Genomic DNA, 27,393 nt, shown 5'->3' with positions numbered 1-27,393 from the left:
AGAAGCAGCTAGATTTTTCAATACAATGCTTAAAAAATCTAGGCTGGATCATAAGCAAAGAAAAGTCCAATTTGATTCCAACCCAAACGCTAGTATTTCTGGGATTGTTATGGAACACAGAGACTCAGAAGGTGCTCCTGCCCGAAGACAAGATCGCCAAGTTAGTACAGAGGGTGCAAATGTTCACAGGGGAAGAGAGTGTGTCATTACGAGTCGTAATGTCTTTACTAGGACAGATGTCCTCAACCTTCCCAGCAGTAGAGTGGGCCCAGGCTCATTCGAGAGTCACTCAGGCATGGTTTCTGTCTGTTTGGGACAGAAATCAAGAGTCTTTAGACAGTCTGGTACAGCTACCAGACCAGGTGCGAACGTCTCTCCAGTGGTGGACTCGCCGAGAGCATCTGTCTCAGGGGAGACGTTGGTTTCAGACGGCCCCAATCAAAGTGTATACGGATGCCAGTCTAACAGGTTGGGGAGCTCATTGCTCAACCTTTCAGGTCCAGGGTTATTGGGGTCAGGAAATAAGGGACAGTTCTTCCAATTTCAAGGAGCTGATGGCAGTGAAACTGGGTCTGTTACGTCTCCAGGAGCAAGTAGTAGGAAAGGAAGTCCTGATTTACTCAGACAACATAGTGACGGTATCTTACCTGAGGAAACAGGGGGGTACCAGAGTGGAAAATTTACGGGAACTCTCGTTACAAATAATGTCCTGGGCAGAATCGAACCTCATATCTCTGGCAGCAGTCCACATTCAGGGGATCAAAAACAGGTGGGCAGATTCACTGAGCAGAGGCATGACTATGGAGGCAGAGTGGCAGCTCAATCAAGAAGTCTTTTTTCAGATAGTACAGGAATGGGGGAGTCCGATAATAGATTTATTTGCGACCCCTCAAAATGCGAAAGTAAAGGACTTTTGTTCCCTGCACCCCACAGTTCCGGAAAATCGATTAGATGCCCTGATGGTAGATTGGCCTACGGGCCTCCTTTATGCATTTCCCCCATTTTATCTAATTCCCAGGGTGCTGAGGAAGATAGAATTATCGGATTGCAGGGTGATATTCATAGGTCCATGGTGGCCCAGGAGGTCCTGGTTCCCACGGATTCAGCAGCTAGCTATCAAGGGTCCTTGGCATTTAGGCAGCAGGGGGGACCTGTTATTCCAGGGGAGCCAACTACATCCCAATCCTCAAATGCTGAACCTCACGGCCTGGATTCTGAAGAAAGCATCCTAGAGGGGTGGGGATTTTCGAAGAGGGTAGTTTCCACGTTAGTTAAATGTAGGAAGCTTACAACGAGAAAAAAATACGAGAAAATTTGGAGAGCTTTTTTACTTTGGAAGGAAAAAAATGGGGTCAGAACGAATGACTTAAAGTTTATTTTGGAGTTTCTGCAGAGTGGAGTGGATCTGGGGTTAGCGGTTAGTTCCCTAAGAGTCCAAGTGTCTGCGTTATCAGTTTTTCTTAATAGACAGTTGTCAAGAAACAATTTTGTTAAGAATTTTCTTTCCTCAGTAGCTAGGTCTCAGCCTCTCCCTGAGAAGTTAGTCCCACCTTGGGATTTGTCACTGGTTCTTGATTTCCTGACTTCGGAAAGATTTGAGCCTTTGACAGAGGTACCATTAAAATTTTTATCAATTAAAGTGGCTTTTTTGGTGGCAATCACGACAGCTAGGAGGATAAGTGACATCCAAGCCTTATCTATCAAAGATCCATACATGGTAGTGCATCCTGACAGGATAGTTTTTAGGCCAGATCCAGCATACTTACCCAAGGTGGCTTCGGCTTTCCATAGATCGCAAGAAATAATTCTGCCTTCCTTTTCTACAAGTCCTACTAATGACCGAGAAAGAAAGTGGAGCACTCTAGACGTTAGGAGAGCGATCTTAATATACCTCCAACGAACAGCGGAGTGGAGGAGGTCAAGTCATTTGTTAGTCTCTTATGCAGGAACAGGTAGGGGCTTACAGGCATCAAAGGGCACCATTTCTAGATGGGTGAAAGAAGTTATTTCATTAGCTTACAAATTTTCAGATATCAGAGCCCCTTCCAGAATAACGGCTCACTCTACAAGGTCTTTGGCAGCGTCATGGGCAGAAAGGTCAGGGGCAACTCTAGAACAGATCTGCAGGGCGGCAACCTGGTCTTCACATACCACGTTCATCAAGCACTATCGCGTGGAGCTGCTGTCAAGCCAGGACCAAAGCTTTGGACGCAAAGTCTTACAGGCCATCATCCCTCCCTAAGGTAAACATTTCTCGCTGGTCTCAGCAGCAGCCGTCCTGGAGGACGATGGGAGAAAGTCCCAGCTGCTTACCGGTAGCCGTGTTTCGGCGAGTCCTCCAGGACGGCTGCCTGAGTTCCCAACCCTATATGATGTATCTATGTGAATGTATATGTTGTGCTTATATGCATGGGTACTCGGTTTGAACTGAAGTCAGGGGGAGGGAGGAGTTCCTTTATGGGCTCAGAGGTCATTTACATTTTTAATTTATTTCAGGTGTTTCCAGTTTCGCCGGAGACATACAATGTCTCAGCAGCAGCCGTCCTGGAGGACTCGCCGAAACACGGCTACCGGTAAGCAGCTGGGACTTTCTGTTGCCTTGTCGGACCTGCTGTGACCACTTTTGCTCTCTTTCTCCTCTTCTTCACTAGAGCCCCAGCAAAAGTGTCTTTATAGCTCCTGCCGGGGCTTCCCATTCGTCCACTAGGTAGACCAATGAGAATCATAATGATTCCCATTGGACCACTAAGAATCAAGATGATACTTAATGGTCCACCTAGTGGACAAATGGACATCCCCAGCGGGAACTATAATGATGCTTTTGCCGAGGCCTCCAGTGAAGAAGGAATGGACAGCAGCAGCGACAGTCACAGTGGGTCTGGCAAGGCCACACAGAGTGGTACCAGGAGAGCCTGGCATGCGGCTGCAAGTGTCAAATGAGTGGCTAGTGATGGGGATGGTGGCCGAAGGACATGCCCTTGAGACTGAAAACAAAGAACCAAATTATTCTTGTGAAATTGAGAGTTCAGATGGAGCTGCAGGACTGTTCCATATCGGCTAGAGTGACCAGTAATAAGAGCTTTTGTGTGCATCATGTGATTTCATGTGACACTCTCTCCCCTGCTGCTCTGTTCCAGGAAGTCTAATCTGCCTCTATAAAGGGCTATGTATTCTTTTACATGGATTTCATATTGCATGCATGTGTAAAGCTTCCCAGACCTGTGCACAGCCCAAACAGGATTGTGCCTTGTGTTGACTCTCTTCTACAATAAACAACAAGGAAAAAAGCTGGCACATCCAAAGTTAATCTTTATTGGTTCCATGTAAAAAATACAGTGGCTTGCAAAAGTATTCGGCCCCCTTGAAGTTTTCCACATTTTGGCATATTACTGCCACAAACATGAATCAATTTTATTGGAATTCCACGTGAAAGACCAAAACAAAGTGGTGTACACATGAGAAGTGGAACGAAAATCATACATAATTCCAAACATTTTTTTACAAATAACTGCACAGTGGTATGTGCGTAATTATTCAGCCCCCTGAGTCAATACTTTGTAGAACCACCTTTTGCTGCAATTACAGCTGCAAGTATTTTAGGGTATGTCTCTACCAGCTTTGCACATCTAGAGACTGAAAGCCTTGCCCATTCTTCTTTGCAAAATAGCTCCAGCTCAGTCAGATTAGATGGACAGCGTTTGTGAACAGCAGTTTTCAGATCTTGCCACAGATTATCGATTACATTTAGTTCTGGACTTTGACTGGGCCATTCTAACACATGGATATGTTTTGTTGTAAACCATTCCATTGTCGCCCTGGCTTTATGTTTAGGGTCGTTGTCCTGCTGGAAGGTGAACCTCTACCCCAGTCTCAAGTCTTTTGCAGACTCCAAGAGGTTTTTTTCCAAGATTGCCCTGTATTTAGCTCCATCCATCTTCCCATCAACTCTGACCAGCTTCCCTGTCCCTGCTGAAGAAAAGCACCCCGGATCATGATGCTGCCACCACCATAGTTGACAGTGGGGATGGTGTGTTCAGAGTGATGTGCAGTGTTAGTTTTCCGCCACACATAGAGTTTTCCATTTGGGCCAAACATTTCAATTTTGATCTCATCTGACCAGAGCACCTTCTTCCACATAGTTACTGTGTCCCACATGGCTTGTGGCAAACTGCAAACAGGACTTCTTATGCTTTTCTGTTAACAATGGCTTTCTTCTTGCCACTCTTCCATAAATGCCAACTTTGTACAGTGCATGACTAATAGTTGTCATATGGACAGATTCCCCCACCTGAGCTGTAGATCTCTGCAGCTCGTCCAGAGTCACCATGGGCCTCTTGACTGCATTTTTGATCAGCGCTCTCCTTATTCGGCCTGTGAGTTTAGGCGGACGGCCTTGTCTTGGTAGGTGTACAGTTGTGCCATACTCCTTCCATTTCTGAATGATCGCTTGAACAGTGCTCCGTGGGATGTTCAAGACTTGAGAAATGTAAAGCAGGCTTAGGCTACAAAAGGATTTCCAAATAACTTTATCCCTGACCTGTCTAGTGTGTTCATTGGACTTCATGGAGTTGTTGCTCCCAATATTATCTTAGACAACCTCTGAGGCCATCACAGAGCAGCTGTATTTTTACTGACATTATATTACACACAGGTGCACTCTGTTTAGTCATTAGCACTCATTAGGCAATGTCTATGGGCAACTGACTGCACTTAGACCAAAGGGGGCTGAATAATTATGCACACCCCACTTTGCAGTTATTTATTTGTAAAAAAAATGTGTGGAATCATGTATGATTTTCGTTCCACTTCTCATGTGTACACCACTTTGTATTGGTCTTTCATGTGGAATTCCAATAAAATTGATTCATATTTGTGGCAGTAATATGACAAAATGTGGAAAACTTCAAGGGGGCCGAATACTTTTGCATGCCACTGTATGGAAGCGGCTGCTGCTGATCCCAGACAATACACATCGCTGTCAGCGAGTGTTAGAGGAGCCAGACTCCCACTACCTATGCAGGAACTTTAGCACAGCAGCAGACAGATCTTTGCCTCCGAGCAAATATTGCCTTGATAAAGGGATCCTACGTGGCTCCTAAACGTTGGCTGTATTTTTTTACATGGAACCAATAAAGATTAACTTTGGATGTGCCAGCTATTTTCCTTGTTGAATACTGCATAGAGGGCGCCATCCTTCTTTTCAGCTGTTGCACTCCCCTTAAAGATGATGGGTTTGATCCATTAGTGGGTGCGAGGCAATACTACAATTTGATGCAAATCTTCTACAATAAAGGCTGCCGAAGATGCAAACTAGCACTTTTTATGGCACACCTTCAGATTTGTGGTTTCATAACACAATCAAAATGAACATGCAGCTGTTACATTACCACCCCAAATCATTGTTGGTCCATCCAAGTTAGGACTGGCCAGAACTAATCTGCGGCGAACCAGTAACCGCTTCCAGCCTACTAGCAAGTGCCTGGGAGGGCTGGAGCCCACACACCTTAATCATGTACTGACGGTCTGTAAAAATGGTCTTTTAGCTCCATCACTGAAAAAAGGAAATGTGATTTTTTTTTTTTTTTTTTTTTTTAAATTTTGCCTCCTTGCTGAACATGGTAGCATGGAGCGTGGCAGAAACAGGATTGTGTGCGCTGTGTATCCAGTACACAGAAAAGCGGCTGAAACTGTTGAATCAGTTAAAATGTATCAGTTGCCAGTGTAAACCCAGCCTAAAGGCTTTGAAGCTGACTCTGATTAGATTACATCTTATCTGGCTAGCTGCCTCTTAAAGAACTCCGAGTATAATCTATTTTTACTTACCTGGGGCTTCTTCCAGCCCCTATCAGCCATCTTAGACTCTCGCTGCAATTCCGGTCCTCTTTGGACTCCTGCTGGCTGTCCACACAGAGCAACGACCTGCCGGCGTGTCGTCTCTTCTGCGCCTGCGCGCACACTCGTGCCCACGCGTCCACGTCCTCTGTCGCGTACTGCGCCTGCACACAACCTCTACGCAGGCGCTGCATGCGCCAGATGATGTGGATGGCAGAAGAGACGACACGCCGGCAGGTCGCCGATCTGTGCGGACGGCCAGCGGGACACAACGAGGAGGACCGGAGCTGCGGGGAGGGACTGACGTGGCTTATAGGGGCTGGAAGAAGCACCAGGTAAGTTAAAATACTGTAGATTATACATGTTCCTTTAAGGCATGTCTGCAATGGGGAATATTTTTTTTTTTTTTTTTTCTGTGGCTTTAAAAATGTGTAGCTAAGTAAAGATGCCTATAAATTACTCGATTTTCCTGCTCGATCGACCATTTGATTGTGTTGGGTAGGGGGAGAACCGATTGTTCCATTTTGCTCCCCCCCCCCCCCCCAATCTCGCTCCTGTGGCGTAAAGCGTTCTGCCCCAGCACAGTAGTACCGATAACGGGAGCGGGGCACACGACTCGCCAAACTTACGGGGCTTTTACCGGGACTAGGAGAAGGCAGAGGAAAACGCTGCGGGAGCAATTGATGCAGAGGGGGCTGGAGGAAGCCCCAGCTATGTACAAACCTTTTATAATATTTCCTCTCTTGTTAACTGTAAGAAGTCTAAAGCCTGATACACTCTTTCATTTATACTTGTCCAATCGTTGACCAATTTTACCACATCCAAGTAGTATGAGGGTCAATGGGTAATGAATACTATGAAGAGATCATGTAGGTAAACCCTCATACTACATGGAGGAAGTAACATTGGTCACTAATTGACCACATTTGAAATGAAAGGTATGTACCTGGCTTCATTTAGCTGCATCACCACAGATTTTCTGCAAGTTCTCCCTTCTGACTGCTAATTGCGATTTCTGTATTGCTGTACTTCATAAACTTGGTGCACTTAGTAAAATAAGTCTAACTTAGCTGCAGTGGCATCACTAGGTGAGTGCAATAGATGCACGGACTGTGACCAGGTGTCACCTGAAGAGGGAATGACACCAAGCTCCAGTCTAAGGTGGCCACACACCATACAATCTTTTAAATATCTGTTCAATTCAAGAATTGCAATCAATTTTTCTGACAATTCAAGAATTGCAATCAATTTTTCTGGCTGAGTGTAACATTTCAAAAATATGACCAATGTACCCCACACAAATGTTCAAATTTTCCCCAATTATTATAAAAATGGAAATTGAGAAAATTGCTAGGGTGTGTATATTAAAAAACTGACAATCTAACACACACACCATACAACTTTTAGAAAAATTGAAGAAAAATTTCCAGCATTCTGGTTCGAGTTTGCTGTGAACCGCGAACATTTAGCGTGTTCGACCCGCCCCCTATACTACATCATTGGGCTAAACTTTGACCCTCTACATCACAGTCAGCAGACACATATTATTCAATCAGGATGCACTCCCTCCTGGAGCCCCCCTCCCCATTATAAAAGGCAGCAGCGTCGGCAATGTTCTCACTCTGTGTGCTGCTTGTATTAGTGAGAGAAGGGAGAGACATTGGAGGGATAGGGAAAGCGATAGTTAGGAGGTCTGTTAGCTTGCTCCTTGCTGATATTTGTTGATGAAAAGCACCCCAAAACTGCTCTTTTGAGAGCTAATGTTCTTCTGATGTGTTTTTTTTGGGTGTGTGTATGTGTGCCTCTGACACTGCATATACAGGATCTTCTCAAAAAATTAGCATATTGTGATAAAGTTCATTATTTTCTGTAATGTACTGATTAACATTAGACTTTCATATATTTTAGATTCAAATACACACAACTGAAGTAGTTCAAGCCTTTTATTGTTTTAATATTGATGATTTTGGCATACAGCTCATGAAAACCCAAATTTCCTATCTCAAAAATTTAGCATATTTCATCCGACCAATTAAAAAAAAGTGTTTTTAAAACAAAAAAAAGCCAACCTTCAAATAATTATGTTCAGTTATGCACTCAATACTTGGTCGGGAATCCTTTTGCAAAAATGACTGCTTCAATGTGGCGTGGCATGGAGGCAATCAGCCTGTGGCACTGATCACGTGTTGTGGAAGCCCAGGATGCTTCGATAACGGCCTTAAGCTCATCCAGATTGTTGGGTCTTGCATCTCAACTTTCTCTTCACAATATCCCACTGATTCTCTATGGGTTTCAGGTCAGGAGAGCTGGCAGGCCAATTGAGCACAGTAATACCATGGTCAGTAAACCATTTACCAGTGGTTTTGGCACTGTGAGCAGGTGCCAGGTCGTGCTGAAAAAGTAAAATCTTCATCTCCATAAAGCTTTTCAGCAGATGGAAGCATGAAGTGCTCCAAAATCTCCTGATAGCTAGCTGCATTGACCCTGCCCTTGATAAAACACAGTGGACCAACACCAGCAGCTGACATGGCACCTCAGACCATCACTGACTGTGGGTACTTGACACTGGACTTCAGGCATTTTGGCATTTCCCTCTCCCCAGTCTTCCTCCAGACTCTGGTACCTTTATTTCCGAATGACATGTAAAAGTTGCTTTCATCCGAAAAAAAGTACTTTGGACCACTGAGCAACAGTCCAGTGCTGCTTCTCTGTAGCCCAGGTCAGGCGCTTCTGCTGCTGTTTCTGGTTCAAAAGTGGGTTCATGCTTCCATCTGCTGAAAAGCTTTATGGAGATGAAGATTTTATTTTTCTGCACGACCTGGCACCTGCTCACAGTGCCAAAAACCACTGGTAAATGGTTTACTGACCATGGTATTACTGTGCTCAATTGGCCTGCCAGCTCTCCTGACCTGAACCCCATAGGGAATCTGTGGGATATTGTAAAGAGAAAAGTGAGAGATGCAAGACCCAACACTCTGGATGAGCTTAAGGCCGCCATCGAAGCATCCTGGGCCTCCATAACACCTGAGCAGTGCCACAGGCTGTTTGCCTCCATGCCACGCCGCATTGAAGCAGTCATTTCTGCAAAAGGATTGCCGACCAAGTATTGAGTGCATAGCTGAACATAATTATTTGAAGGTTGACTTTTTTTGTTGTAAAAACATTTTTCTTTTATTGGTCGGATAAAATATGCTAATTTTTTGAGATAGGAATTTTGGGTTTTCATGAGCTGTATGCCAAAATCATCAATATTAAAACAATAAAAGGCTTGAACTACTTCAGTTGTGTGTATTTGAATCTAAAATATATGAAAGTCTAATGTTAATCAGTACATTACAAAAATAATGAACTTTATCACAATATGCTAATTTTTTGAGAAGATCCTGTACAGCCCTGTCTGTCACAGCTGGCCCATGCTACTTGCTGTACTGTGCCAGTCCCAGCACATTAAGTGCATACCTTTCACTGCCTCTGTGTGACTGCACTTTGTATTATACCACCAGCAGTCAGGTCAAAAAAGTGTTCAGTACCACACCTTTATCAAAATGAATGAGGCATGGATCCCGGAGGGCTACTGACTGCCCAAAGACTAAGTCAGTCCCCACACAGCATCTCTGCCTGCAGGCCACTTGACTGCCTTCTCCGCCACCACCAACAGAGACTCCAGGTGGATTCCTAGCAGCGGCCGCTAATGAAAACAATAATAATTTTTTCTGGTGCGTGTACATGCCTGCCTAATTTTTCTGGCGGCTGCAACAACAAAACAAAAGGCATATACATGTATCAATTCCCCTTCGTGATCGTCACCTTGCCGCGGTGAAGGGGCTTGCGTATCACAATGAAGCAATGACCGGCTATATGAGTGTGTTGGGGGGGCACACCTGACCCAAGATAAGGTTGTTGCTTCATTGTGGACAGTTGTTCTGTCATTGAGCTACCTTAGCCTGACCATATGGGCTTGAAAACCGCCACGGCCTGCACTCTCGCCATGGTGCGCACCAGTCCAGCATGGCCATCACTCACATTACACAGTGAGTTTGGTCTATTAGCGTGAAGCAGTACACTACTTACACTAACTGCTGATCCATGTATACACACGCAAGATGTTTTCAAGCACTTTAGACCTCCAATTTAGCAATGCAATGTGATTTCTGCCTTTAAGGGATTATAACCCTGCTGTGCGGCAAATCCGTAATTTTCTCTGGGACTTTTGGCGTGTATCCCACTCTGCCATGCCCCCCTCCAGGTGTTAGACACCTTGAAACATCTTTTCCATCACTTTTGTGACCAGAAACAGTGTTTGTAGTTTTTTAAGTTCGCCTGCCCATTGAAGTCTATTGCGGTTCGAAAAGTTTGCAGGTTCGCAAACTTTTTCGGAAGTTCGAGGTTCGCGAACCGAAAATCTGAGGTTCGAGCCATCCCTAGCCACCTTAACCACTTGAGGACCGTGGGCTTTACCCCCCTTAAGGACCAGCCCCTTTTTTTCCATTCAGACCACTGCAGTTTTCACGGTTTATTGCTCGCTCATACAAGCTACCACCTAAATGAATTTTGGCCTATATTGCTGATATTTGTTGATGAAAAGCACCCCAAAACTGCTCTTTTGAGAGCTAATGTTCTTCTGATGTGTTTTTTTTGGGTGTGTGTATGTGTGCCTCTGACACTGCATATACAGGATCTTCTCAAAAAATTAGCATATTGTGATAAAGTTCATTATTTTCTGTAATGTACTGATTAACATTAGACTTTCATATATTTTAGATTCAAATACACACAACTGAAGTAGTTCAAGCCTTTTATTGTTTTAATATTGATGATTTTGGCATACAGCTCATGAAAACCCAAATTTCCTATCTCAAAAATTTAGCATATTTCATCCGACCAATTAAAAAAAAGTGTTTTTAAAACAAAAAAAAGCCAACCTTCAAATAATTATGTTCAGTTATGCACTCAATACTTGGTCGGGAATCCTTTTGCAAAAATGACTGCTTCAATGTGGCGTGGCATGGAGGCAATCAGCCTGTGGCACTGATCACGTGTTGTGGAAGCCCAGGATGCTTCGATAACGGCCTTAAGCTCATCCAGATTGTTGGGTCTTGCATCTCAACTTTCTCTTCACAATATCCCACTGATTCTCTATGGGTTTCAGGTCAGGAGAGCTGGCAGGCCAATTGAGCACAGTAATACCATGGTCAGTAAACCATTTACCAGTGGTTTTGGCACTGTGAGCAGGTGCCAGGTCGTGCTGAAAAAGTAAAATCTTCATCTCCATAAAGCTTTTCAGCAGATGGAAGCATGAAGTGCTCCAAAATCTCCTGATAGCTAGCTGCATTGACCCTGCCCTTGATAAAACACAGTGGACCAACACCAGCAGCTGACATGGCACCTCAGACCATCACTGACTGTGGGTACTTGACACTGGACTTCAGGCATTTTGGCATTTCCCTCTCCCCAGTCTTCCTCCAGACTCTGGTACCTTTATTTCCGAATGACATGTAAAAGTTGCTTTCATCCGAAAAAAAGTACTTTGGACCACTGAGCAACAGTCCAGTGCTGCTTCTCTGTAGCCCAGGTCAGGCGCTTCTGCTGCTGTTTCTGGTTCAAAAGTGGGTTCATGCTTCCATCTGCTGAAAAGCTTTATGGAGATGAAGATTTTATTTTTCTGCACGACCTGGCACCTGCTCACAGTGCCAAAAACCACTGGTAAATGGTTTACTGACCATGGTATTACTGTGCTCAATTGGCCTGCCAGCTCTCCTGACCTGAACCCCATAGGGAATCTGTGGGATATTGTAAAGAGAAAAGTGAGAGATGCAAGACCCAACACTCTGGATGAGCTTAAGGCCGCCATCGAAGCATCCTGGGCCTCCATAACACCTGAGCAGTGCCACAGGCTGTTTGCCTCCATGCCACGCCGCATTGAAGCAGTCATTTCTGCAAAAGGATTGCCGACCAAGTATTGAGTGCATAGCTGAACATAATTATTTGAAGGTTGACTTTTTTTGTTGTAAAAACATTTTTCTTTTATTGGTCGGATAAAATATGCTAATTTTTTGAGATAGGAATTTTGGGTTTTCATGAGCTGTATGCCAAAATCATCAATATTAAAACAATAAAAGGCTTGAACTACTTCAGTTGTGTGTATTTGAATCTAAAATATATGAAAGTCTAATGTTAATCAGTACATTACAAAAATAATGAACTTTATCACAATATGCTAATTTTTTGAGAAGATCCTGTACAGCCCTGTCTGTCACAGCTGGCCCATGCTACTTGCTGTACTGTGCCAGTCCCAGCACATTAAGTGCATACCTTTCACTGCCTCTGTGTGACTGCACTTTGTATTATACCACCAGCAGTCAGGTCAAAAAAGTGTTCAGTACCACACCTTTATCAAAATGAATGAGGCATGGATCCCGGAGGGCTACTGACTGCCCAAAGACTAAGTCAGTCCCCACACAGCATCTCTGCCTGCAGGCCACTTGACTGCCTTCTCCGCCACCACCAACAGAGACTCCAGGTGGATTCCTAGCAGCGGCCGCTAATGAAAACAATAATAATTTTTTCTGGTGCGTGTACATGCCTGCCTAATTTTTCTGGCGGCTGCAACAACAAAACAAAAGGCATATACATGTATCAATTCCCCTTCGTGATCGTCACCTTGCCGCGGTGAAGGGGCTTGCGTATCACAATGAAGCAATGACCGGCTATATGAGTGTGTTGGGGGGGCACACCTGACCCAAGATAAGGTTGTTGCTTCATTGTGGACAGTTGTTCTGTCATTGAGCTACCTTAGCCTGACCATATGGGCTTGAAAACCGCCACGGCCTGCACTCTCGCCATGGTGCGCACCAGTCCAGCATGGCCATCACTACACAAATATCGGTTTGCGGTGCGTTACACAGTGAGTTTGGTCTATTAGCGTGAAGCAGTACACTACTTACACTAACTGCTGATCCATGTATACACACGCAAGATGTTTTCAAGCACTTTAGACCTCCAATTTAGCAATGCAATGTGATTTCTGCTTTTAAGGGATTATAACCCTGCTGTGCGGCAAATCCGTAATTTTCTCTGGGACTTTTGGCGTGTATCCCACTCTGCCATGCCCCCCTCCAGGTGTTAGACACCTTGAAACATCTTTTCCATCACTTTTGTGACCAGAAACAGTGTTTGTAGTTTTTTAAGTTCGCCTGCCCATTGAAGTCTATTGCGGTTCGAAAAGTTTGCAGGTTCGCAAACTTTTTCGGAAGTTCGAGGTTCGCGAACCGAAAATCTGAGGTTCGAGCCATCCCTAGCCACCTTAACCACTTGAGGACCGTGGGCTTTACCCCCCTTAAGGACCAGCCCCTTTTTTTCCATTCAGACCACTGCAGTTTTCACGGTTTATTGCTCGCTCATACAAGCTACCACCTAAATGAATTTTGGCTCCTTTTCTTGTCACTAATAAAGCTTTCTTTTGGTGCTATTTGATTGCTGCTGCGATTTTTACTTTTTATTATATTCATCAAAAATGACATGAATTTTGTCAAAAAAATGATTTTTTTTAACTTTCTGTGCTGACATTTTTCAAATAAAGTAAAATTTCTGTATACATGCAGCACGAAAAATGTGGACAAACATGTTTTTAATAAAAAAAAAACCCTTCAGCCTATATTGATTGATATTTTGATGACTTTTCTGACCACCTGTCATGTTTCATGAGGGGCTAGAATTCCAGGATAGTATAAATACCCCCCAAATGACCCCATTTTGGAAAGAAGACATCCCAAAGTATTCACTGAGAGGCATGGTGAGTTCATAGAAGATTTTATTTTTTGTCACAAGTTAGCGGAAAATGACACTTTGTGACAAAAAAGAAAAAAGTTTCCATTTCTGCTAACTTGCGACAAAAAAAAAAATGAAATCTGCCACGGACTCACTATGCTCCTCTGAATACCTTGAAGTGTCTACTTTCCAAAATGGGGTAATTTGTGGGGTGTGTTTACTGTCCTGACATTTTGGGGGGTGCCTAATTGTAAGCACCCCTGTAAAGCCTAAAGGTGCTCATTGGACTTTGGGCCCCTTAGCGCAGTTAGGCTGCAAAAAAGTGCCACACATGTGGTATTGCCGTACTCAGGAGAAGTAGTATAATGTGTTTTGGGGTGTATTTTTACACATACCGATGCTGGGTGGGAGAAATATCTCTGTAAATGACAATTTTTTATTTTTTTTTACACACAATTGTCCATTTACAGAGATATTTCTCCCACCTAGCATGGGTATGTGTAAAAATACACCCCAAAACACATTATACTACTTCTCCTGAGTACGGCGATACCACGTGTGACACTTTTTTTGCAGTCTAGGTGCGCTAAGGGGCCCAACGTCCTATTCACAGGTCATTTTGAGGCATTTGTTTTCTAGACTACTCATGGTTTAGGGCCCCTAAAATGCCAGGGCAGTATAGGAACCCCACAAGTGACCCCATTTTAGGAAGAAGACACCCCAAGGTATTTCGTAAGGTGTATGGCGAGTTCATAGATTTTATTTTTTTGTCACAAGTTAGTGAAAAATGACACTTTGTGAAAAAAAAACAATAATCAATTTCCGCGAACTTTTGACAAAACATTAAAATCTATGAACTCGTCATACACCTAACAGAATACCTTGGGTGTCTTTTTTTCTAAAATGGGGTCACTTGTGGGGTTCCTATACCGCCCTGGCATTTTACGGGCCCAAAACCGTGAGTAGTCTGGAAACCAAGTGTCTCAAAATGACTGTTCAGGGGTATAAGCATCTGCAAATTTTGATGACAGGTGGTCTATGAGGGGGCGAATTTTGTGGAACCGGTCATAAGCAGGATGGCCTTTTAGATGACAGGTTGTATTGGGCCTGATCTGATGGATAGGAGTGCTAGGGGGGGGGGTGACAGGAGGTGATTGATGGGTGTCTCAGGGGGTGGTTAGAGGGGAAAATAGATGCAATCAATGCACTGGGGAGGTGATCGGAAGGGGGTCTGAGGGGGATCTGAGGGTTTGGCCGAGTGATTAGGAGCCCACACGGGGCAAATTAGGGCCTGATCTGATGGGTAGGTAAGCTAGGGGTGACAGGAGGTGATTGATGGGTGTCTCAAGGTGTGATTAGAGGGGGGAATAGATGCAAGCAATGCACTGGCGAGGTGATCAGGGCTGGGGTCTGAGGGCGTTCTGAGGGTGTGGGCGGGTGATTGAATGCCCTCGGGGAAGATAGGGGTCTAATCTGATGGGTAGCAGTAACAGGGGGTGATTGATGGGTAATTAGTGGGTGTTTAGGGTAGAGAACAGATGTAAACAATGCACTTGGGAGGTGATCTGACGTCGGATCTGCGGGTGATCTATTGGTGTGGGTGGGTGATCAGATTGCCCGCAAGGGGCAGGTTAGAGGCTGATTGATGGGTGGCAGTGACAGGGGGTGATTGATGGGTGATAGGTGATTGACAGGTGATCAGGGGGATAGAGGCATACAGTACACGGGGGGGGGGGGGGAGTCTGGGGAGAATCTGAGGGGTGGGGGGTGATCAGGAGGGAGCAGGGGGCAGTTTAGGGAATAAAAAAAAATAGTGTCGACAGATGGTGACAGGGAGTGATTGATGGGTGATTAGGAGGGTGATTGGGTGCAAACAGGGGTCTGGGGGGTGGGCAGGAGGGGGTCTGAGGGGTGCTGTGGGCGATCAGGGGGCAGGGGGGGGGAAATCAGTGTGCTTGGGTGCAGACTAAGGTGGCTGCAGCCTGCCCTGGTGGTCTCTCGGACACTGGGACCACCAGGGCAGGAGGCAGCCTGTATAATAGGCTTTGTATACATTACAAAGCCTATTATACAAATGGATCGGCGGATTTCTTCCTTCCTCCGCCCGCCGGCGCTGCTAAGTGGCCGGCGAGCTGGAGGCTAAATCCCCGGCCATCGATCCCTGGCGGAGGATCGCGTCACGGATGACGCGATCGCTCCGCCCATGCCCGTACAAGTACATGCGGCGGTCCTTGCGGGATCCACTTTCTGGCCGACAATGTGCAGTGGGCAGGTCGTTAAGTGGTTAAGGGAGAGTGTAGTAAAGCTATATAAGTATTTTTTCTTTTTTTTTTTTTTTTTATTACTATGGGCTCTATTCACAAAACTTCCCAGCAATGACTTATTGATTACCTAATTGATTAAAAAAATAACCTTTCAGCACATTTACAAGCAAGATAGTAACTCAAAGTAAGTTGCTCCTGACTGATTTTTATTTCAGTATTACTTTTCTTACCTTAATTATATGATATTTTTACTCTTTGGAGGCTTAGATGAGGTGAAAACCGAGGAGAACAGGTGAAAAAGCTTTGTGAATCATGCCCAAAGTATTATTGGTTTGATTTGAGTCATGAGATAGTAGTTTCCTGGAGTAGGGCTGAGACACACCAGAAAAGCTCCCCAAACGCTAGAGGTTTCAAAAGCTCTTCCCAATATAATGCTATAGGGTTTTTTTACAAAACCTCATCGCTCCAGTGTGCATAGACAATTAGGATAATATTAGCAGGGGGTGTCAAAAACTCAAAACACTCGGAAAAACTCCTCTGGTGTGCACCAGCCCTAAAAGAGGAATGACACCATGAATTTCCGCACTGGGTGACACCAAACCCTAGTGATGCCTCTGCTTAGCTGTATCAAGTTACTGTGTAGTTCTGTCTGTTATGTAGGTCTTGCTCTAATTGCACAAAGTTAACTATTACTAGTTTAATTATTCCAGGTTAGTTAATTATTGCAGTTGTGATGGTTGTGTGATAGTTAACATGAAGATGGGGTTGTAACAATTGCAGAATTATCTCAGTGGTCAGCGCACAAGATGTGCGCTGACACTGCGGAAGTCCTCCACAAGCGTATAAAACGACAGAACCCAGCTTTGGTGCTATGCACCTGTAGAGAGAAAGTGAGCACAGAGACAGAATGTATGTGTGTCCACCAATCTAGTCGCCACCCGGCGACGGCAAACACACAACAGCGGACACGCAGTGGGAATGCAATCGCCAAAGTGGCGATTGCCAATAGTGACACAAGACCGAGTAAGACAGAGCACAAATGTAGCAAGAAAGACACAGCAAATAACAATGATCAGAATGCCAAGGAAAATAACAAACGCACTCGCTAAGCGCGGTCGCCGGGCGAAACGCGCAACAGCGACAAAGCACGCTAATGGCGTGGTCTTCGCACGAAAAGTGCAACAGAGACAAAGCACGCCAACCCTAACTAACCGATGTAGCACAAAAACGAAAAGAGAACGTGAACGCTTGCTAAACGGTTGCCTCACCGAGCCTACAGCAAGCGTTCGCTCCAGACTAGACAGACAGAAGGAGTAGCCAGTAGCAGCCGCAGCTCTGGCCTACACTCCCAGACAGAAGGAACCACCGCCACAACTGCTAGGGCGAATGCGATCCCAAGAGACAGAGCGATTTCCTGTCTACCACTGCTGGCGACAAGACAATCGCAACAGAGAGACAATACAAGGCAATACAGATAATACAACCTGACTACGCTAGAAGGAATGCCTAGTGCACTCCCAAGGAATTACTCTAAGATAATCTTAGCAAACGATTTGCAAAGGCTGACACTACAGGTAAGTAAGCAGGAACAAACCAGTATGACCAGCAGGGAATTCTGGGAAGAAATGGTATTTATACTGCAAGCCATCAAAGGAAGCAGCTAAGCAATTTGCATGACAAGTGTATGCAAATTCCTACCCAGAACAGCAGCTCTGCAACTTGCAGAGTGAAGACAGGTCTCTTTTTTTCCAGGTACCTGCAGCATTCAGACCTAAAAAATGGTCAAAATGATCAGAACGCCAAGGAAAATAACAAATGCCAGTGCAGACAGCAGCGCAGATCATTACAGGGGTTAGTTTGATAAATAGTGTTAAATATGTGTAGGACAGTGTTTGCAATCGACAGTTCTCATTTTAGGATACCCACACAAGGCAGATCTACTAATTAAAGTCCACATGCATGCACAAGGTTACCTGAAAACATGTTCTGTGGGTGAGCCTGATGTTTGGAAAGCTGTATTGGAAGCATAAGGGTTAAGCTAAGTACACACTTGAGATATAAGTCTTGGTAAAATTGGTCTGTGATCTTTCATGTTCCAATCTTCCATGTAGTATGAGAGCATACCTACACAATCTATTCCATTAAGCTGAGCACCCCCATCAGATACAAATCTTTGCAAGATGCTGTACACAAAGATGCTGTACACATGCATAAGATCAGTATCTGCAAAATGCATTCAAAGTCTGATATCTGCAGATGATGGTCCGTTAAACAAGGTGTGTATGAGATCGGCAGATATCCTATACTTTAAATGCCTTTTGCAGGAACTGATCTTTTGCTGGAACTGACCTTTTCTACATTGGTCTGTGATCTTTCATTTTCCAAATACTTTTATCTCAAGTGTGTACTTAGCTTTAGTGTTGGGTATCTCCAATTCTACATCCTAACCATTCATATAAAGAGCATGAGGGGTGTTAGTTGGGTTTGAAACTAGTTTAAATGACATTTAACTTTTGTTGATGAAGCAGAACTCTTAGTACTGTATATTATATGGATTTAGGAAAATCCAATTTCAGATTTATTACTTTTAGACAAATACAGCTACTCTATATCACAGGGTTCCTTTCTGTGAAATTCCATGTAGGTGAGGCAATTTGCTGATTACTACAGGTGCATAGGGAAAGTTGCAATACTTTCTGCTCTGTGCATTTCAATGTTCATGCACTTAAGGTGGCCTTTAACGAAACCTTTCTCTGGACGATCGATCCTAACGATCATTCGGGCCCACCGATTAGAAGCAAAGCTGCTCTCCAACTTGATCAGATTAATGGAATCAATCCATTTTTTTGATCGATTACATTAACTGGATTGTTTAGCAACTTTCCTTCCGTTAGTGGGCCCAAACAATCGTTTTCATTTGATGATCTGATCGAACAGGATGATCTATCTTCCGTAGAATTGTATCATTAATGACCATCCTTGCTACAGTGCACATTTGGTGGTGCACTCCAATTTACTGGTTGAGAGTCGTTTGTTTGTGATTTGGCTACATTTTAATTGGCTACAATTTTTTAACAATTGTCTGAAACCGCGATATCTTTTGTTTGTGGCGCGTTTCTAATGACTTTTATCTAACTTGTGTACCAGGCGTTATTACTGCAGTTTCAGAGAGTTATACGCTGGGGGGAACAGATTAATTATCACCAATATTCAAAGCACATAGAGAGTTATTTACTTTAGATTTATAAAGCAGCAACATATTCTGTGGGGCTGTGAAGTTGATTATTATCAGCATGCAAGCAGTACAGAGCGAATACAGCAGTCAGAGGGCCTCGGTGTGGTCACAACCTCTGTATCAGCTTTTGCTACTCTACTGCAGTGAAGGATTTCCTCCAATAGTCCGAGCCTTTCATATCACTTTTGAACCATTGCATGCACTGGAATGTCTGAGCAACTAAAAGCAAGATGATAAACTGCGTTGTGATTGGAAGATGGATGTTTCTGCAGGACTGTTCATTTGGGTTGCAAATGATCTGTGTTTTTGTTTTGTTCTCCAGGCACAACCCAAAAAACAACACCTTCACCAGCATATATGAGACACCGGTGAATATACACGTGAAGAAACAATCAGATGCTGTCAGTGAGGTCAGTGTATTAACCACTTCTAAAGATTTTACACCATATGGGAATAGTGTAGACCAGGCCTGAGTAATCTTCACGTGGTCCGGACTGCATTCTATGGACCATGGGCTGAATTAGTAAAATTATTTCCCTCCCTGCAGAGTCACGAGCAGGTAATAAGCTGGGGTTACTGTTGCGTCTCCATGGCTACAGGATGTCACATGACATACCTGCGTATTACAAGCTGGCAGCAGGCCTATTGGCGGACCGGTTGTACAGTGTACAGGACTGTAGTTTGCCCAGCACTGGTATTGACATTCATTGCATGGGACAGCCTGCTCCAGCATTTTAAAGAGTACTTCAGTGCAATATAAGAATCTCTATTGTTGCTGCATGGATCAGAGAGGTTGATAGGGCTAATTACTCACCCGCTGGTCAATATTTCATTAATGAAAGAAACTCTGCACCTTTCTTTTTCTAGAGTCCTACTAAAGCTCTGTGCCTACCCCAGCTCAGCATTGTGGCCTAAATGGTTGCTGCTGAGCTGGGGGCCGGCCGTAGCAGGCAGGTGGAGGTGGCCAATAGAGATGGCCCGAACCTCCGATTTTCGGTTCACGAACCGCGAACTTTCGCAAACATTCGCGAACATGCGAACTTCCGCGAGCCACAATAGACTTCAATGGGGAGGCGAACTTTGAAAACTAGAAACATTTATGCTGGCCACAAAAGTGATGGAAAAGATGTTTGAAGGGGTCGAACACCTGGAGGGGGCATGGCAAAGTGGGATACGCGCCAAAGTCCCCGGGAAAAATCAGGATTTGCCGCACAGCAGCGTTTTAAGGGCAGAAATCACATTTTGTTAAATTGGAGGCCTAAAGTGCTTTAAAACATCTTGCATGTGTATACATCAATCAGGGATTGTAATTAGTGTACTGCTTCACACTGACAGGCCAAACTCCCTGTAACGCACCGCAAACAGCTGTTTGTGTAGCGACGGCCGTGCTGGACTGGTGCGCACCATGGCCAGTGTGCAGGCGATAGCGGTTTTCAAGCCCATATGGTCGGGCTGAGTGTCCAGCTGATCGAATTTGTTCTGTCCACAATGAGGCAACGACCTTATTATCTATTTTCTTGGGTCAGGTGTGCCCCCCAACACACTCATATAGCCGACGGTCATTGCTTCATTGGGATACGCAAGCCTCTTCACCGCGGCAAGGTAACGATCACGAAGGGGAATTGACACATGTACATGCCTTTAGTTTTGTTGCAGCCGGAAAAATTAGGCAGGCATGTACACGCACAGAAAAATTATTATAGTGGCCGCTGCTAGCAGCAGCCTTACAAATTCAGGAATCTGCCTGGAGTCCTGGACCCTGTTGGTGGTGGCGGAGAAGGCAGTCAAGCGGCCTGCAGGCAGAGATGTTGTGTGGGGACCGACTTAGTCTTGGGGCAGGCAGCCACACGGTGGGCAGGCAGAGATGCTGTGTGTGGGGACTGACTTAGTCTTCGGGCAGGCCTGACCGTGCTTTGCAGACCACGTGGTCAGATGGACCCTTGACCCAACGCTGTGTGCCAGAGATGACACCACTTGCCTTTTAACATCACGGTACAGTTTGGGTATCACCTTTTTTGAGAAATAATTGCGGCCTGGTGTCTTCCTTTCGGTGTGTGGCTTTGCTTTTGTGTGCTGCTTTTCCTCAGGTGGTCATCCCATTGCAGTTTGTGCTTTGTAATCATGTGCCTTTGTAAGGTAGTTGTCCCTACGCGGGTCTTGGTCTTTCCATGGCTCAATTTTCGGTAACAGAGTACAGATAGCATTGCTCTCATCTGAGGCAGACACACAAAAAAATTTCCACACCGCTGAGCCCTGGGGTGATGGCAGTTTGGTGGTGGCGGCCGACTGAGTGTTAAGTGGGGTGCCAGAATCAGAGCAGGAGGAGGAAGATATGTCAGGCTTCCGTGCGGAAACTGAGAAAGATGAGGTGTTCTGTGTTAAATACTTAACTACGTCCTGACAATATTGGGGGTTGATGGCATGTGTCTTCTTCTGAACACTGTACTTTGGTCGAGGGCCGCCCAAAATCATGACTGTGCAACCCGAACAGACCTGCCAGGTGGCCTGCCTCTGGCTCTGCCTTTTCTTTTGTCCATATTGGGGGGGATGAAGTGAAAGGTATGCACTGACTTGACTAATGCAATGTACGGTTACATAGGTGCAGTGAACAGGTTGCAGTGACTGCTGGTACAACAATGTTCGGTTACACAGGTGCAGTTAACAGGTATGCACAGACTGGTATATAAAACAGCGTGCAGTCACACAGGTGCAGTGAGCAGGTATGCAGTGACTGCTGGTACAACAATGTGTGGGTACACAGGTGCAGTGAACAGGTTGCAGTGACTGGTATTACAAATGTACAACTGTCAAAATGAGCATGTTGTCAAGCTGTCGCGCCAACATGCTCATTTGGGTGCACATATAACAGGTGCAGCGACTGGTGGTATTAACAATGCGTGCACTCACGTACGTAGGTAGTTAGGTAGGTGCACTGAACAGTGAACAGGTGCAGTGATTGGGATTACAAATGTGCAGCTGCCTGTCACACACACAGGTAGTCACTGAATGTGCTGGGCCTGGCAGTGGCACAGTAGGAATTGCCACCAAGGGGCCAAAGGCCAGCTGCGACTGACTGACAGGGCTGTATATAATGCAAGTGGGCTACACAAAAAAAAAAAAAAATAGATCACAAGAACAAGATTAGTTCTCAAAAGAGCTGTTGAGGGGTGCTTTTTTAGCAATAAGAATCAGCAAGGAGCAAGAGAACAAGCCTACAACAGCCTAACTAAGCTTTCCCTATATCTCTCTCTGCAGCAGCAGCAGCTCTCCCTTCTCTAATTACTGCCGTCACACGAGTAAGTCCAATGCCTGACGCTGCCTGCCTGCCTTTTATAAGGTGGGGGGCCTCAAGGAGGGAGTGTAGCCTGATTGGCTACAATGTGCCTGCTGACTGTAGAGGGTCAAAGTTGACCCTAATGATGTAGCATAGGGGCGGACTAAACTTCCGAATAACTTCGCGGTTGTCTGCGATCGCGAACCACCGAAGTTCACCAGCGAACTGTTCGGGCCATCTCTAGTGGCCACAGAGCTTCAAAAGGCTTCAGGAAACATGGCCATGGCAGTTTTACAGATAGAGGAGGGTGGAATTTCTGTTATTGATGAATTACAGGCCAGCAGGTGAGTAATTAACCCTTCCACCCGCAATAATAAAGGCCTTAAGGTGACCCTCATACATCAGGCAATTTGGCAGCCAATCGACCATCCAATTCGATAATTATTATTGAATTGGATGTAAATCTGTGCCACGAAAAGCATGCCTGATCAAACATGTGACGAATTTCGGCAAGCTGTCGCGCCAACATGCTCATTTGGGTGCACATATAATCATATAATCAAATGATGGATGCGTCAGAAACCCTAAGCTGCTCTTTACATGCATGGGGCTTTTTCTAGCCCCTAGTAGTCTATGTGGTTCCTTGCTGCAGTTCCGCTGTCATCCAGTGCACCACTAGGCCCTTCGTAAACAATCGCTGAACACAGCTGTGGTCACAAGCTTCTGTGCATATGCGGGCACGTTCCTGGGCTTCTGTCAATTGCGCTCCCGTAGTCGGGGTGCTCTGCGCTTGCACAACTCATAAAAAACGTAAAATGCTAAAGCGTATTGAGAGAGGCCCACAGACGTGCCCGCTCATGCACAGAAGCCCGCAACCACAGCTGTGCTCAGTGATATTAGGGACTAGCTGCGCTCTGGAGTTCAGCAGAACTGCAGTGAGGGACCACATAGACTTCTAGGGGCTGGAAGGTAAGCAAGGGTTAACTTTTCCATTTCAGCTTGACTATCCTTTAAAGGCCAACTGAAGTGAGAAGAATATGGAGGCTGCCATATTTAATTCCTTTTAAACAATACCAGTTGCCTGGCTGCCCTGCTGATCTACAGTATTTGGCTGCAGTAGTGTTTGAATAACACCAGAAACAAGCATGCAGTTAATCTTGCTAGATATGAAAACAATGTCAGAATATGATAAATGATCTGCTGCATGCTAGTTCAGGGTCTATGGCTAAAAGTATTAGAGGCAGAGGATCATCAGGATAGCCAGGCAACTGGAATTGTTTAAAAGGAAATAAATATGGAAGCCTCAATGTCCCTTTAAAGGGATATTGAGGCTTTTAAGGTTCCCTTTAAAGGGAACCTTAACTAATTTGAAAATAAGAGTTCAACTTTCCTGGGGCTTCTACCGGTCCCCTGCAGATGTCTTGTGCCTCCGGTCACCCGCAGCGAGCCAGTTTCGTATCTGGCAGCTGGCCAGTCGGTGGCCACTGAGCCTGCGCGGCCCTGGCTGGGCCGGGCATGTCCTTTATCAGGTTTCCGTGGCCAGGAGCGTCCTGAGCATGTGCAGAATTAGAAAAATCGCACATGCGCAGGATGCTCCCTCTGATAGGAGTATGATCGAGGATGCACGCGGTCTGGTTGCATAGGTGCAGTGGCCACTGACTGGCCAGTCACCAGAAACAAAACTGGCTCACTGCGGGGAACCGGAGGATAGGTTTGTCCCAGCGCAGGCAAAGGATGTCTGTACGGGGGTCGGTAGAAGCCCCAGGTAAGCACTTTTTTTTTCTTTTTTCTTTTTTTCCCAACCAGTTAAGGTTCCCTTTTACCTCTTCTGCCTGAGAGCATTCAGATAGTAGAATCCCACACTTAGCGGTAGGGACAGGTCCTCCAGCGACTGAAAGGACACATTCCTGCCTGTTTTCCAGACAGTTGTTGTGTGCAGCTCTCTGGTGCCACAAACCTGTAAAATAGAATTCTCCAGGGCAGAGATGGTGGAGACCCTGTGGTATGTGCTTGTAAATATGTTACATGGACACTGAGGACATCTTCCATGCATGTGACTAAACAGCATCTACTGTTGCTGGTCACTACATAACATGGATATATGAGCATGGATTACAATCTGCTGCTCTTTCCACCACTGTGTATGAATGTGGGGTGCTAGGCCACTAGCCAGGCTTATGTGCATGAAGTAAAGGCTGGTTCACTCAGATATTTGCATGTCCTTTAAGCGCTGCCCATTCAAATGACTGGTACCGCCATTTGCGCAAATGCCATGCTTTTACCCCTAATTTTCTTGTTGTTTGAGCAGACCCTGGAAGCAACAGTTTGCTTTTATGTTCGGTTACCGCCACGCCGCCATGTCCCCCAGGTGGGGGTAAAAAAACGCTAATTGCTGCCAAAAGCTCTCAAATGCTTTTTTGCACACTTGCAGAAAAGAGTTTGACTGAGATGCAGCCCTTAAAGTGAGTATTTTTGGGAAAGTTATTTGCAAAAATCCTACCTAATAAAGAACAAGTGTCCCTGCGACTGTCCCTCTGTCAGTGCTTTGCGCTACTGCGTTGGGACAGCGGTTGGGACAGGAGGCGGGCCGGGCGGGCGTGTGTGCGCTTAGGTCACTAGTAATAAAATAAAAAGACCAAATTAAAAAAAGAGAGCTGCAGAAATGGCCTTGTCTAAAAATTCCATTACTTCCCCCAAAAGCTATAAATTGAACTTTTCAGAGGTGACGGTAATAAAAGGGCAATGTAAAGCCACATTGCATTAAACCCAAAAAGTTCCCAAAGGAAATAGTTCCCAAAACCCCAAAAAGTTTAAAAGTTTCCTTTAAACAATGCACATATAACTACAAATCATATTCGTTCAGTTCTAGGGGCGTAACAATAGACCCTGCAAGGGATGCAGCCGAAGGGGGACCCAAAAGCCACAGGGGCGCTGTGCCGAGAGACTGACAACTAAGGGCAAGGAGAGGGAAAAACTTTCTGCTCTCTGCACAATTTTTCTAATGATTGCATCTGCTCGGCCACTGATAAGGAATCATACAAAGTTTTGTAGACAAAGATTTATAGACTGTCCCTATTTATTGTACAGCATGGTCTTGTGTATAAAGTCCAGCCCCCAACCTCTTTACCCCTCCCCAAGTGCTCTGTACTGTAGTGATGCTGGAGAAGTTTGCAGAGCCAGTTCTGCTCCATCAGAGATGGACAGAGTGAGTATAATAGGCTGAGGCTGGTAGCACACTCGTCAGTCTCTTTTCTAGATGTGTTTTCTGCTCAACATGTGAGTCTGTATGTGTGAAAACATGCATGTTTTATCACAGAAGCTAATGTAATTGATAGAGAAAATGCTTACAGTGATTCACTGCTGTCAGGTTTTTATCTGCATGGGAAAAAATCTCCCGGCGGCTATTTCATTCGTACACAGAGTGGCCGGAAAGACAGCGAGGGAGCCCACAGTCCTCATGGGGCTGGAGGAAGCCCCAGGTAAGTATAAATTGGGCACAGAGTATCATCTCAAGTACACTTTAACACTCCACATGTAGGTTTATAGATTTGTTTTTTTCATCTACACTTTGACCCAACAGGGGGGGCCCAGTGATGTTTTTGTAAATAAATACCTGGGTATCCCCCCTTCCCGGGGAGATGGACAAGTCTAAAGCCTGTCAGATTTTCACTACCTACTGTAAGTGACAGTGACCTAGGAAATAAGTAATTTATATTTCTTTTTACTCTGGGAGAAATCTACTCCTTTTTTTTTTTTCTTTTTTTTTTTTTTATGTGTATGTATTTTAAATTGTACAATTGTTCAAGATAGTTGTCTTTTAGTTGAGCAACCTTAAGGATACCTTAGCACAACATAAATTAAAAAGTGGGAGGGGGTGGAGGGAGCACGCATGTTTAGTGGGCTCTCCTCATCATGCCCAGCACTCCTCCTGTCCTATAATTTTTCAGCCTTATTTCTTCTATCCTATAAGTTCCTATACCTGTTCTAATGTGGTCTGTCTTACTGCAGCATTTCCTAGTTGCACAGGGGTTGTATTGTATTATCTCTGTTTATATAATCTAATCTTTCCTTTGTCAGCTTTGTCGGGCTCAGGCAATCAGGCAGGAATGTGCTGCTCTGCTGTGATAGGTAGAAGTTATACACACCCTCTCCTGTCCCCTGCAGGCTCTGTGTGAGTCACAGACTGAGCTCCTTTCAGCCTATCACAAGCTGGTTAGCAGCCATATATTTTGTTTGTAAACACTGCCTAAAACTGGCAATTACAAGCCAGGATTGCAGCAGGGAGTGGCAGAAATCGCACAGAGGGGCCCAGGAGAACATAATGAATAGAATGGTATGCTTTTTACAGATTATCTTTAATATTGTCCTAGTGGTTCTGGGTCATCACAAGGTACCTGGCTATTCTGTAGGAATATTGAGGAATACTGTTATGGAGGATTACATCGATTTGGGATTGGCCGGCACTGCAGGTGACACTTTTCCCCCAGACCTCTAGCAAGCTCCCTTGCTGTGTGCCACACAACAGCTGCTGGTCCAGGCCAGACACAATAATGAGGCTGGAGGTCCTCGCAGTGCAGCCCTCTTGCCATCACTGTTGCACGCGTTCTGGAATGTTCCCCGGTATTCCCGGCTATTTTTATTTCATGGCTGAGATGTGAGAAGTGTTATTTATAGACCGTGTGTATTAGACACTATTTCCTTCCATATTCTCCACTTCCAACTGCTGCTCCTGTCAATCAGCCTTCCAGATGGAGGTGCCCAGCGCTTACAGCGTAAATCTCCGAGGGTTCCTCTTCATCCAGATCATCGGGTGTCCAGAGAAATGCCAAGTAGCTTAAACTTCACAACTCTGTGAGCGCTAGAAATTTGTTTTGCCAATAGCAGAAATTATGACTTTGGCTCAAATGAGATAGAGAATTCCTCCGACATTGCATGCAGAGATAATTCACTAAAGCCTAGTACACCCTTTCAATTTGGATTGGCCAACGACTGACCAATTTTACCACCTCCATGTATTATGA

General features: G+C 45.0%; 1 protein-coding gene across 2 annotated transcripts in view; it reads left to right on the top strand.

Moving 5' to 3' along the window:
* Positions 1-27,393, top strand: part of NRAP (nebulin related anchoring protein) — a 168,724-nt gene that overhangs the window by 31,845 nt on the left and 109,486 nt on the right. For both annotated transcript variants that reach the window (XM_068257887.1, XM_068257886.1), the window contains exon 3: positions 19,421-19,508. In XM_068257887.1, coding sequence (XP_068113988.1) covers positions 19,421-19,508 — 88 coding nt within the window. The remainder of the gene's footprint in view (positions 1-19,420; positions 19,509-27,393) is intronic.

This window comes from Hyperolius riggenbachi, chromosome 10 (genome assembly GCF_040937935.1).
Source record: "Hyperolius riggenbachi isolate aHypRig1 chromosome 10, aHypRig1.pri, whole genome shotgun sequence".
NCBI classification, from domain to species: Eukaryota; Metazoa; Chordata; class Amphibia; order Anura; family Hyperoliidae; genus Hyperolius; species Hyperolius riggenbachi.
This window is presented reverse-complemented; position numbering and strand designations above follow the sequence as displayed.